The sequence below is a fragment of the Maylandia zebra genome, linkage group LG8 (genome assembly GCF_041146795.1).
Source record: "Maylandia zebra isolate NMK-2024a linkage group LG8, Mzebra_GT3a, whole genome shotgun sequence".
NCBI lineage: Eukaryota > Metazoa > Chordata > Actinopteri > Cichliformes > Cichlidae > Maylandia > Maylandia zebra.
In genome coordinates this window covers 11412760-11427036 of record NC_135174.1, presented here as the reverse complement: position 1 = coordinate 11427036, position 14277 = coordinate 11412760, and the positions used below count along the sequence as shown (strand labels likewise).

General features: G+C 40.4%; 1 protein-coding gene across 1 annotated transcript in view; it reads left to right on the top strand.

Annotated features, from left to right (window-relative positions):
• The first annotated feature begins 10060 nt into the window (after window positions 1-10060).
• The window catches only part of LOC101483598 (cytohesin-3), a 34530-nt gene continuing 30313 nt past the window's right edge, over window positions 10061-14277 (top strand). The window contains exon 1 of the mRNA XM_004562344.4: window positions 10061-10417. Coding sequence (XP_004562401.1) covers window positions 10399-10417 — 19 coding nt within the window. The 5' untranslated portion in view covers window positions 10061-10398. The remainder of the gene's footprint in view (window positions 10418-14277) is intronic.

The following is a 14277-nucleotide window of genomic DNA, read 5'->3' as shown; positions in this document are numbered from 1 at the left end:
GGATAAACGTCACCATTAAGTGAGGGGGAGAAGGAGGGGAGAGAGATTAATGAAGGATAAGCAGGCCTGTCGCCATCACAACGGGGAGGCTGTAAAACACAGCAGAGGGGCGTCACACTGCGTGATTACTGTATGTCAAACTGACAAAATGAATGAAGAAAATCTTCCCCGAGGTTGTACTCATGCATCCTAATGAAGAAAAAAAAACACAAAGAAAATTTGTTCTTAATGTTTTACTGTGAATTTTACACAGCACAAAGTTTTTTCATAATAGTTTCTTTTTTAATGTTTGCATCTAGTTTAGCAGCATGTTGTTAATATTTTGAGTCTGTTCAAGTGATATTACCAGTAAAGGCAGTTTTAGCAACACTGGATCTTACAGTATTTGAGCTTTTTGAATATAAATTCAGATATTTTTTTTAATTTACTCTCACCACATTTCTCACATTTTTTTAAAAACCTGTAAAGTTGCATTAAAGGTGAAAAGCTATTTTCTTGCATATCTACTGTATTCTTACTGCTTTACACTCTAATATCGTAATGGATTTGTCCCCTCATTATACCATTATTCTATTATGTTCCTGTTACAATCTTCTTACTTATGTCACACAGTTCCTGTACTTTTTGGACAATGAACATTGGCTCAATGAACATTGTCCTATTGCTAGCTAAACATTAACACAGTCACATAAACACTGGGAACAGCATCATGCATCCCCAACAATAAAACGTTTTAATAAACTTACCTAAAATAACCATCTGAGACTTTAAAGTCATGATCATTTATAGCACCCAAGTGTATTCATAAAGAAAGGTACATTAAAATGCACACATTTCCTTTTTTTTCTCTCTCTCTTTTTTACAGCAATGTTACTGTTGCAACTGGCATGACAGTTGAAGTAATTTTCTTATCTAGCTGAAAAGAAATGTAGCATTTCCCTGAAAGTTAAACTCTGTCTATATTTTATCATCTCATTTAGATTTTGCGGTTTTGCAACGAAAAGCCGATGTGGTTGACTTGTGCAATGAAGCAGATCACATAAAACCTAAGATTAAGACTGTAATCTGATCTCCGGTGCATTCACTGACAGCGGTAGGGATGTATCATTACTTACACTATAGAATACAGTATCTGTTTTCTTCATGGTCAACTTTGGGTGATTTTTTTTTATACCTTTAACATCCGACCTTTAATAAAGATGTGAGGGTTTTATCATTGGGACTGTTTTGGCCTTGTCTTGCTGTAACACCTGAGTTTAGGGAGGTTTTAAAAACTATTCATGAACTTAGCCTCCAAGTCTTTTTTTATGCCATCAGTCCATATGCATCTTCCTTCAAACCGCTGCTCAGAGAGACATATCATCAGATCATTATGCTGTCTAATAAGCACCGAGATTTAATGACCCTTTTCATGGTGTTGCCATTTGCATAGGAATCATATTGACAGTCTGCACGTAGTCATCACTCAAGTGCCTGAGTATAGCTTGCAATGGTGCATGTGGGGAATCACACAATGTGGGAAAATTCAGCATTTTAAATGAAGTAAAAGCTACATTCTCTGGATTTCCTCATTCCAGCTGAATTGAGCACATAAAGCAGATGGCTGATCCCAGCTGAGGATTTGCCATTTGTGCTGCTGCTGCTGCTGCTATCTCTCCTTCCCACATGATCAATGTAAGCCTATGCCACAGCGACAGGAGATAACCTACATAAATGATTCAGTAGCTCATGATGGACTTTCCAAAAATTTAGCTGCGACTGCAACTCTGATTAAGTCACTGCAAATGTTCATTTGGAGCTCATAGTTCGGTTTCATAACTTTACTTTTTTACAGCACAAGTCTATGAAGCAAATCCCCCCATGACAATGTGTTAGAAACAGAAATAAACTCTGCTTTATTCTTTGAAACCTTCCTCTAGGTGCTTCCCAAAGGCTTCCTCTAGCATATTCTCCACCTGGATGTCGAGCTTTAACAGAAGGATGCATGTTTTCCTTCAGTTTGGCTTCAGGCAGTGCTGTGCACCTTGTTTATTAGCCAGTGGCAGCAGATGGAAAGCTCCCTAAAAATAAGCAGCGCTTTTGAAGTATGACAAGCAACATGTGCATGGTTTAGTCGTGAGATGAAAGGGGACTTCCCTGCAAATGTCCAATCCCATTTCTTTAAAAAAAACACCCATCTTTTAACTATGCAATTACATTTTAACAATCAAATACAAGTCAGAGTTTTTTACAATCAAATGTCCTGGTGAGTCACATGTTGCAGGGGTGGATGTGATGGGAAGCTTGTGTCTGCTCAAACAACAGAAAAACTGCAGAGCTTTGCTCCCAGCTGGAAAGACGTCCCACGTGTTTCCCTTTGTCCCCTCTCTCTCATTCGGTGTGTGCGCATTTCTCTTTCTCCGGTTTCTTTTCCGGCCTTCACCAGCTTTGCCTGCTTCAGTCTCTCCACCATTGTCAGACAGGAAGTGTGTCACATTACTTGTGTGTTGGGATTTGCAGGAATGTGTGGGGGAAGTTCATGATGGTTTTCACAGGATTGAGGAATTCTTAAGAAACTCAGCAGGTTCAAAGCCAAATGATACAAATGAAACAAAATATGTGTTTGAAGAAAATAAATTCTGTATCTGATGACAGACATTGATAAGCAGGGTCATTGCAGTGGTAGACCGAAACACAGGAGGTGATGAATCAAATGCAGTGCACTCACTAATTGCCTAATTACATTTAACATTTCATCACTTTCATTTGTAAATCTCACTTTCAGGGATCTAAAATCCCACTACTTACCTAACAGAGCTCAGTAATCAGCATTTTTCTATCTTAAAAATAGAAAAAGCGTGGAGCTACATTGCTCAACCTATGCCTCATTATATCAGTATGGGTCAGGAAGCAGCTTACAGCGTTGCTGACTTGTAATTTTCTTCTTCAGAGCAACAAAAAGTTCAGGGCATAAAAGTTTGTAAGCTAAAAGAAAAAAGTCAACAACTTCCTGGAGAAAAACTTTTGAGGGTGAATGTGGATTAGTCATGGGATTTTGTGTGTGTGTGTTTTATTGCCAGAGGTGCAGTTGTGGTCAGAAGTTTACATACACTCATCATGGACATGAATGTCATCGTTACTTGATTTCTTTGAACTGTTCTTTTCCAGGGTGAAATGATTGTAAAGCATACATCTAGTATAACTTTAAAAAACAAGAACTTGGTGGTTCTGAAGGTTCCACGATGTCTTGAACTTGACAAGGATGAGGCCTATTAACCTATTAACTAGTGATCATTACTGATTACAATTGATAGATTTATATATTAAGTACATTCCAGGGTCCTTAATCATCAGAAATGATCAAGCTAGGCGGCTAATGTGTACATTTACACTTGTAAATGTGGTAGTAATGTTAATAAAGTGTGAAATGGACACTGTGGACTGATGTGTTTATTACACCTTTTGCCGTGATATTGGGTTGAATGCTCAGAACAATGGGAAAATCCAAGGGACTCTAAGAGGAGTGAGGCCACAGACTTAGGATCATGACACTAGACGACTGTAAGTTGGACAAAGTTGGATGTTCCACCAGGACAATGATCCCGAATACATATTAAAATGGTTTTGGAACGGATTAAGCAGACTAACATTAATATACTGGAATGGCCTTCCCAAAGGTCGGTGGTTTGTGGAATACACTGGAAATTTGTGGAATACACTGAAAAGATGAGTCTGTGCCGGGAAACCGGCCAGTTTAAATGAACTTTACAAATTCTGCTAAGATGTGTGATCAAACATCCAGTCAGAATTATGACAGAAGCTTGTTGATGACTGCCAAAACCTTGGATCAAATATTAGTAGGGGTGCATGTATATAGTTGAACCTTTATGTACTGTATAATGTTGATCATTTAGCTATGTCTATTATTCATATACAGTCTATGGTTTAGTGGTACGTAGCATACTTCAGCATGGTGATCTGGTTAAATGAGCACATCTGAGAATGCCATCATACCCACCTTAAACTTGCTCTCCTAGCATGTGTGCATGACCATCACACAAAGTTATAATATTAGCAACCAAACCACAAACCCCTGACAATGTCTACATTACCAACAGTAAGAACATCCCCAAATGATTTCTCTATATTTCTTTTTTTGTGAAACAGTAACACATTTACAAAGTTATAATAAACTGATGTTTGAAGAGTTTAAATTGACGCGTCCACAAACATCACAAAAAGGACAACTCTTGCATGCGTGCACCCATTGATGACCCTGCACATGATGTTTTAATGCAGATGACACAAGTTGCCTTACAGGATGTGCGTCCATGCAAAGCTTTTTTTTTTCTGGCTTCTAAAGAAATAAAAACAAAATGCATAACTACATTTTAATGAAGTCAAGTGTGATGACCGACTGGGGCCAACTTTATGAGTCAACAAAAATGAGAATGCTAGGGCAAGGAAAGACTGACTCTTACTTTTTCTGTCTCTTTCTATTTTAAATTCGCTAGAAATTTGAGATGACTCACAAAGTATTTTTAGGCACACCTCTGGAAGACAAATGTTCCATTTCCAAGTATTCCAAATTATTCAAAACAAAGTGTACACCATAAACAGCAGATGTATGAAGTCTAGCTTCAGTGATTTGAAGGAAGCTCTTGCTTGAGTCCACCCATTTGGTTTCAATGAAGCTGGAAATGGAGCCTCTTCCTGTTCCAGTCCGGACATCTGCATGCAAGACAGGATGATTCCCAAACCTATGGCTGTCACCTCCCTGCATTCCTGCTTATTGTCACAGCCAGGAATACTAGTTAAAGAGAAATATGCCGAAACTGTCACATATCCAATTATTCAGTCCTCAAGTTTCTTCAAGAAGGTTTGTATGAAAACTCTAACATCTGACTACAAGCATGCCTCTGAGGGGGAGTGAGGAGGAATTCATGGGAAACATGCTACAAATTAATTACAGCTACCCACGCTGTGGACTCAGTATCTGTTTATTCCATGAGCTTTGCAGTGGGAAAACAAGGAAGGCCATTAAATTACTATTTTTAGGAAGAGAAGTGTAGTTTGCTCAACAAGTAGGGTCTGTCTTTAATTTGAAGTGAGGAATGAGGAAAGGAAGTAACTGTTCATTTTTTATTTTCTGGAAAGAGCACGATTAGAAACATACGATCAGATCACAAGACGGAAACCCATTCTTCAAATTGAAATAATGAGTATTTCCAGATACTTAACTCTGGGAATAAATGAATGCGTGCATATATGTTAAATGTTTGTATTTCTAGTAGATTAAACTGTGTGTCAAGAGTGTTGATATTATTCAGGTCAGATATCAAATATGTAGAGAGTGATTTAGCTTTAAGTTTGTATTAGAATGAAACGTTACCCCACTCAGATTCATAGATCCATTATATCATAGATAAATCTGCTGTGATTGGAAGTATGTGTACGTGTTTGTTCTACTTGGTAACAATGACGTCATTGCTGAGGCATGAAACAATGAATGCAGGCATGATTTATGTCAGCCGTTCAGCCAGCAGAGGGATTTTCAAATCAGGAGAAGTTTACTGTGATTATGCCACAGAAGGGAAACTAAGCACGGGAGTTTTACTCGGCTTTCCAGTAACAGTTCTATTATAGCTCAAGGTTTGACTGAACAAAAGACTTGCAATTATCAGACTCTTGGTATACTAAAGGTGTGGCATTCAACAAGTTCATTTTTCTTCTTGCAGTACAAAAAAGCATCTGAACAAAAGACTGAAAATAAATCATGTTCCTTACATCGCTCTTGTGATGTTCCAAACTGCAAACTTTTCAAGTGAATGAAACCTTTGTAGCATTATGGTGCTTTTACTTCAGGCCTGGATGTTTCCTCCACACGTCTTCATGAAACAAACCCACAAAGCAAGCAGGAGTTACTGAAGTAAAGTAGAACTACTGAAAATATAAGCTGAAAGTAGCTTATCAGGTTTTAATGTTTACTATAATTTAACTTTTATTACTTGCCTACGTCTTGAGCTGCCCCTCATTTCATTATATTTTGGTAGGAAAGTGGAGAAAAGGTCCAGCGATTTATTAAAATGTGCAAAACACAACTTTAAGTTGCCTTTGGGAATACAATTTAAAAAAAAAAAAAAAAGCAAAAAAAAAAAGTGTATTTGTGCATGTGCTTGCATACTAACGCAGAAACCGTTAGTGGTAAAAAAAAAAGCCACTGCCTCCAAATAAGCTCCCATGTTATAGTCATAAACTGTATATATTGTGCCACCACTATGTTTATTTCCAAATTAAACACGTGTGTCTTCACTCTCCCACTCTGCATGCTTTGTAGTTAATGAGAGTTTAAGTCTTGCATGCTGCAAGCTTGTGCTCACATTCATGGATTATTATCCCAAATATTTCAGCCACCGTGGATATGGTTGCTGTTTGTTATTGAACCTTCACTTTGAAAGAGGTCAGATTTCATAATGCTGCAAGGGTGGAGGAGGACAGGCCCATCACATCACGTCCTGCTCTGTAGCTTTTTTCCATTGTGCCCCTGTAGTTCTGCACAATGTGTCCTCAGCAACAACTCCCTTCCTGAGCTCTGGGTTTTGCACTTTCATATGCATTTCATGTTCTTTGCAGTTGGACTGCTGGCATGGCTTTGCTGGAAAATCCTCAGTGAGTCAGACTCCTTTGGCGGTGAGCCCTCAAAGGTGTCGTCATGCGTGCATCACCAACATTGAGGCAGGTATATACAGTGGGGCAAAAAAGTATTTAGTCAGCCACTGTAAATAAAGCAAGTTCCCCCACCTAAAATGATGACAGAGGTTAGTAATTTGCACCAGAGGTACACTTCAACTGTGAGAGACAGAATGTGAAAAAAAAAAATCCATGAATCCACATGGTAGGATTTGTAAAGAATTTATTCGTAAATCAGGGTGGAAAATAAGTATTTGGTCAATAACAAAAATACAACTCAATACTTTGTAACATAACCTTTGTTGGCAATAACAGAGGTCAAACGTTTACTATAGGTCTTTACCAGGTTTGCACACACAGTAGCTGGTATTTTGGCCCATTCCTCCATGCAGATCTTCTCGAGAGCAGTGATGTTTTGGGGCTGTCGCCGAGCAACATGGACTTTCAACTCCCGCCACAGATTTTCTATGGGGTTGAGGTCTGGAGACTGGCTAGGCCACTCCAGGACTTTCAAATGCTTCTTACGGAGCCACTCCTTTGTTGCCCGGGCGGTGTGTTTTGGATCATTGTCATGTTGGAAGACCCAGCCTCGTTTCATCTTCAAAGTTCTCACTGATGGAAGGAGGTTTTGGCTCAAAATCTCACGATACATGGCCCCATTCATTCTGTCCTTAACACGGATCAGTCGTCCTGTCCCCTTGGCAGAAAAACAGCCCCATAGCATGATGTTTCCACCCCCATGCTTCACAGTAGGTATGGTGTTCTTGGGATGCAACTCAGTATTCTTCTTCCTCCAAACACGACGAGTTGAGTTTATACCAAAAAGTTCTACTTTGGTTTCATCTGACCACATGACATTCTCCCAATCCTCTGCTGTATCATCCATGTGCTCTCTGGCAAACTTCAGACGGGCCTGGACATGCACTGGCTTCAGCAGCGGAACACGTCTGGCACTGCGGGATTTGATTCCCTGCCGTTGTAGTGTGTTACTGATGGTGACCTTTGTTACTTTGGTCCCAGCTCTCTGCAGGTCATTCACCAGGTCCCCCCGTGTGGTTCTGGGATCTTTGCTCACCGTTCTCATGATCATTTTGACCCCACGGGATGAGATCTTGCGTGGAGCCCCAGATCGAGGGAGATTATCAGTGGTCTTGTACGTCTTCCATTTTCTGATGATTGCTCCCACAGTTGATTTTTTCACACCAAGCTGCTTGCCTATTGTAGATTCACTCTTCCCAGTCTGGTGCAGGTCTACAATACTTTTCCTGGTGTCCTTCGAAAGCTCTTTGGTCTTGGCCATGGCGGAGTTTGGAGTCTGACTGTTTGAGGCTGTGGACAGGTGTCTTTTATACAGATGATGAGTTCAAACAGGTGCCATTCATACAGGTAACGAGTGGGGGACAGAAAAGCTTCTTACAGAAGACGTTACAGGTCTGTGAGAGCCAGAGATTTTCCTTGTTTGAGGTGACCAAATACTTATTTTCCACCCTAATTTACGAATAAATTCTTTACAAATCCTACCATGTGAATTCATGGATTTTTTTTTCACATTCTGTCTCTCACAGTTGAAGTGTACCTCTGGTGCAAATTACTGACCTCTGTCATCATTTTAAGTGGGGGAACTTGCACAATCGGTGGCTGACTAAATACTTTTTTGCCCCACTGTAGGTCGAGTGCAAAAAGCACCTTTAAAACAGATATTTAGACTTTTCTCACAAGTTAACCACTGATCTTGTAATTGATGCAAATAAATACATCGGGAAAACATCTGGCCAAATCAATAATGTTAAATAAAATGATATGATATGATGTAATCACCTTATTATGAACTATAATGTGAACTAACTAGTTTTAAGGGATAAAACAACAATCCATGATCCATAATCCAACGCCTATGACATGTTTCTTATTGGTTTATCTTCACATCATTGATTAATGAGGTTAATCTCCAACTGAGCTTTTTTTGTGGTCATAAATAGTCTCAATAGTCTCCACATAGTGTATAATTCATATGCTGCATCCTCGCTTGGATAATGTTTTCATTTTGAATGATACAAACAGTTTTTCTGGGTAGTCATGTGAATCTAACACTGCTGAAGTCATCACTGCATCAACAACACTGGAGTTACATGACTGTTCAGAGAAACTGTTAATAAATGATCCATTTAACTGTACATCAAACTGATAATAAAGATGTACATGTTTAATAAAATCAGGCATTTACATTAGGAAGGGCAACAATTAGTATTTCCATTAAGTTCTTTAGCTGATATGGTAAAACGGGGGACTTATTTATAATCAGCAGCCAGTTATGTGCGTTAAATCCATGTGGAATTAAATGAACTGTAAGTCATTATTTTTTAATTTGTAAAGCAACTCATTGTGCAACGTATAATAAAAAGTACAAGATTAAATAAATCCAAATATCCACTATATATGTTAGGGGTGCAACGACACACAAAATTCACGGTTCGGTTCGATACTTTGGTGTCACGGTTCGATATTTTTTCATCCATCCATCCGCTTCCGCGTATCCTTTTCAGGGTCGCAGGGGGCGCTGGAGCCTATCCCAGCTGTCATAGGGCGAAAGGCGGGGTACACCCTGGACAGGTCGCCAGTCTGTCGCAGGGCTAACACATAGGGACGACAACCATTCACACTCACATTCACTCGCACATTCACACCTAGTGGCAATTTGGATTATCCAATTAACCTATCCCCACAAGCTGCATGTCTTTGGACGGTGGGAGGAAGCCGGAGTGCCTGGAGAGAACCCACGCAAACACGGGGAGAACATGCAAACTCCACACAGAAAGACCCCGGCCTGATGGTGGAATTGAACTCGGGACCTTCTTGCTGTGAGGCAACAGTGCTAACCACCGTGCCACCATGCTGCCCCCCCCCGATATTTTTTCGATACAAAAAAATGTTCATGCCTTTTTAATTTGTCATTTATTAAAAATTTTTACCTTTACCTTACAATGTAAAGCAGTTGAGGCAGCTGTTGTTGTGATTTGGCGCTAAATAAAGAAAACTGGATTCAATTTAATCTAACTTTTGTGGGAATTTCTTACCATTTTCCTTTCTTTCTTTTTTTTTTTTTTAGAAAAAACCTTGAAAGAAATTGCAAGAATAATAGTAATCTACATTAAAAAAAATCACGTGCAGGGATTGTGTTTTTTCTTTCTTATTTGAGTGAGTAATTTCACTTTAAATATCACAATGCTTTACAATTATTTTGCTTGATTTAAATACCCCACATCACTCATTTTACTTTGTTTGGTTAATCAGTAAGCGCCGGTTACATTGTGTGTAGTGTAATGTATCGTTGGTGTGGGGGGTGTTATTTTTGGGGGGCGGGCCTTGATGACGTCGCTCTTGCAGTGTCGCTGGTGTGAACGCAGACGGAGCAGCTGAGGATGGAGCAGAGGGACAAGAAAGCGGCTGCCTCACATCTCATCGTCTCACCTCACTCGTGCAATTAAAGAGCTTCTTTTAATATACAAGGAGGCTTCTTCCTCACCTCCCTCCCTTCTTCTCCCTTTTTTCTTTTTTGTTTTCTGTTAATTTTGCCGCTGACATCTGCTCACCGGTCCACTCCTCCATCTGTCAACACACCGCCGGCGTCGCCTATGTGTCAGTGGACGGAAAGAAAATCCCGGTAAAGACAGATAAACAGAATTTCCCGCGAGGTTTCACACCTTCTGCTGGAAGTGCCAGGTCGCTGGTATGGACGAAGACAATCACGGTGAGGCTGTTTTCCTTTCTCCCACACTGGTTTTCTCTCCCTCTCAGTCTGCGCGCAGGGGAGGGGGACACGGAGAGGACGGTATGGATGGATGTGTGCGAGGACGCAAGGATGCGCGAAGACATGAGGTTGTCTTGTTTAGACATTCCCAGTCTTCCACGGTCGGCCGCCGTGTACCCTGATAATACATACCTGCTGATAAAAGAGCGTTTTTCAGATATAGGGCAGCCCTGTAATGATTTGCATGCCCTCATTCATCGCAGGTGAGATCCTGATCTTGGCAGAAATCAGGAAAGAAGGGTGGAAAAAAGCTACACAAAGCAAAATTTTCCCTGCATGCTTCTTTTCCATCTGTTTGATGTCTCTCTGCTTTGCTTTGAAGTATCTCTCACTATCTCTTGGCGCCATGTGAAGCCTGTAAACTGGTGGAAATTGATAAGATATCTGACAGGCACCCTTCCATATGGAGGATAGTGCATTTTCTTGTTAAATGTTCTTTTTTCATGAGCAGTTCTGTGTTTAAAAATTAGGGTTTTTTTTAGGATAGTGACACCCATTGCACATTTGATTAAACTCTGTCTGAAGTTTTACTGCTAGATCTTGTAGTAAAATGAAATACTGTAATACTCATTATTGAATTAGATGCAAGATTTACATTTTTGATCTTGATGTAGGTGGAAATTAAGCATGATGAGCTCACTAGTGATATCCAGTGTACGCTGACTGTCCTGACTTGGGTATTAAAGCTAGTATAATGCAGTCCTGATGGTGGGTTTTGGTTTTAAAGCTGAATGAATTCAACCAGTTCAGGCGAGTGCAACATAACCCAGATTACCACACATGGTGGCTGCAGCTCTGAGTTGGTTATTAAATGATGGTGGCGAGCGACACACATACGGGATGCTTCCAAGCAGATAATCCTAACCGTCTTCTGGCCTGAAGTCCTTGAATACAATGTAGTGTAAACAAATGGATATAGTCTGATAACAGTTTGGCGGTTAAACTGTGAGATTAGTAGAGGCAGGAGAGGCGTTCCTCTGAACTTCCACTTTTTCTTTTTTACCCTCATCGGTGTCATGCTTGAATTACCTGAATATAAGGAAAGCTTCATGCTCTGCCCTGAATTTGAATGAAAGTGATATAGATGACACAGATATTTCCAAATGTTCCAGTCAGTATGCCCTTTAGCTGATGTCCGTGTTCAATTTTATTTGAATTCCACTCGGGTAGCTTTGCATGATTCACGCTTAAAAATCCTCTCCATTCTCTGTCTGAAACAGGCATTTTTTAGCGCGTCTCCATTTAGGCTAGCTTCCTTCGTATTGGCTGCCCCTCTCAAACAATCAGAGCTGTTTGCCTGAGATCAACGTGTTAAGAGTTGAAAAGAAACACATGAGCTGAACATTTACAGCAGTCTGAAAGCTGAGCTCTTGCTTTACAAGGACTACTTATACACACTCTGACTCCATTATTTGAAACTGTTTAATATGAGCATCCATCAGTGTAGGAATATTTATATAATAGACAAATAAGGGACTATATTTTGGAGGATTTGTGTGAATATTAATGTTTGTATATTTGCTGCCAAAATCAGGCGTATTGATTTCTCACTCCACGCTCTCACTCTAGGGCTAGTTATCAACAAGAAGATCTAATGTGCCACAAAGGTAACTGTGCTGATTCATGATCCAAAGGGCAAGAAATATTCATATTTTAGCTTTACCAGAAGGAAAAACAGCCAGCTATGAACAAAGATCTCTCTTTTCATGTGTGTTTTAGGAGAAGAGTTTTAAATGTGTTATTTCAGAGGCTTGCAGACATGAATATTATTTTACAGTCATCCTATTTGGACTCTAACCCATGAGGAGTTAGTGTGGTTGTTCCATTTTCCCTTAAAATCATGCGCACTACAAGCCATCTCCTCATATGAGGTCAATCATAGCGATACCAATTTCTCTCCCCCCACCCCCGAAAAAAAAATCATGTGACAAGAAGAGAGAGCTCAAGAGCACAGAGGCACGCCGTGTGTGATTAAATCTGAAATATAGGACACGAGCTTGTTGAGATTACACGCAGCGGTGTGCGTAGCGGATTTTTCAAATAACTTTCCATACATGTTAAACTAATTGAGAGCTCTGGAGCACTTACTCACACTCTCGCTGCCTCCCATCGCTTAAAAATTGTTCGCATGCGCACCTTGATACGCTGATGCTAAGCGAAAGGCATTTGGCGCCTGAATCTGTCTGCCAGTCACTTAACGGGCAGCTGCACAAAGTCAGTAATGTCAAAGACTCAGAGGTGTGTTCTGCTACATTTTTATGTCAGATCACTGAAAAAACTTTGTGATGTCAGTGCCGTGGTGATTTTGCAGACCTTTAGCTCAATGCATGATGATCTGCCTTGTTGCAAACTGTGCTTTGTAGCTCTCTTATCTTGCATTCTAACATATGTGCACATTATGGGACCGTGTTCCCACGCCTGCACGTCCAGCCTGCATGCAAACTGCACAACATATGTTCAAAGTTAAGGGCATCATTTGTTCTGCACCGTTGAGCCAATCTGAGAACAACAGAGGCCCAACAGATGACATCATATTTTATAGGATTAAGCAACAGTACACAAAGAGCTAATGCTCCCTCAACCCTCCTCCTCTGTAACTCTAAACAGTGTATGGGAACATGCAGCTGGGCCCAAAATGACAAGGCTATACTGAGGTTTCTGATATGAGAGGCCTTTTTTTTTTTTTGGTAGATTACAGGTGTGCACCAAATCGGTATAATCAATGCTTTCTGCTGACACTGATTATCAGGTGATCAGGCGATGATGTATACTGTTAGCTGGCTTTGCTTGTAATCATGAACCAATCAGGGAAAAAATTACCACCCGCCTCTGCAGCTCTCTTTAGCTAAATGACCCATTAAGAATATGCTTTGGGCGTGACTAACTGATCGCACCGTGTTGACAGTCTGCAAATAAAATCAGCCCATGATGTGAAAAGACTTTAATTTTTTGTGTTTAAATCCAGTTGCCGCCCACGACTCGTTGAAAGGTTTTCACTATGCTTGGTGTTGTTCACTCTCTAGTCGCAACTTGCGGCCGTCTAGCTAAACAAAAGCCGCTAAAACGACTGCGTGCTGGCGTCCCTGCAGTAAGCGACCACATAAACACTAAACCACTAAACACAGTGGAGCATTTAGTTATTTATTTCAGGAGCAGGTGGAGACCAAAACAGAGGGAAAAGGATTTACCATTCATCTCTTAAACACATGCCGATTGTCACGTTTAAGGAATCTTATACATTCAGTACAAAAATAAAAACAAACAGATGTAGGCTGTCCAATGGCCTCACAGTTATTTCACATTGTTAAGCTTTCCTTCCATGCTGCGGCCTCCGTGGTGCTATCACTATAACAGCTGGAGGACACATCGTACATAAGAGTCCATAATGGGCACATTCGTTTATGGAATCCCAAACATTTCCTTTGGCAGGTGTGAATGAGTTTTGTTTTGTGTTACTTCACAGTGGTGCCAGTGTGATCTGCTCCTCATTGCATGCTGCATTTCTGTTGGATGGTTAAGAGACTTAGATCGTAGCTCCAGTCCTGCAACCCTCCATTTTTTCCCACTGTTTAGCATGTTATAGCGGCTAGATTTCAATCCATGTCAACAACCATACAGTAAGCAACTCATTGCAAGGGGAAAAGTCATGCTTGTGTTTGCAACTTGTTGCTCTGCCTCAAAGTGTGTGATCTGGGGGGGCGGGGTTATTGAAATTCGCAGACAGAATCAAGAACTTGTAAAGCACCTACTACTGTGCAGTGTGTGGAGTTGTCCCATCCTGCAAGTAGAACCTATATTTC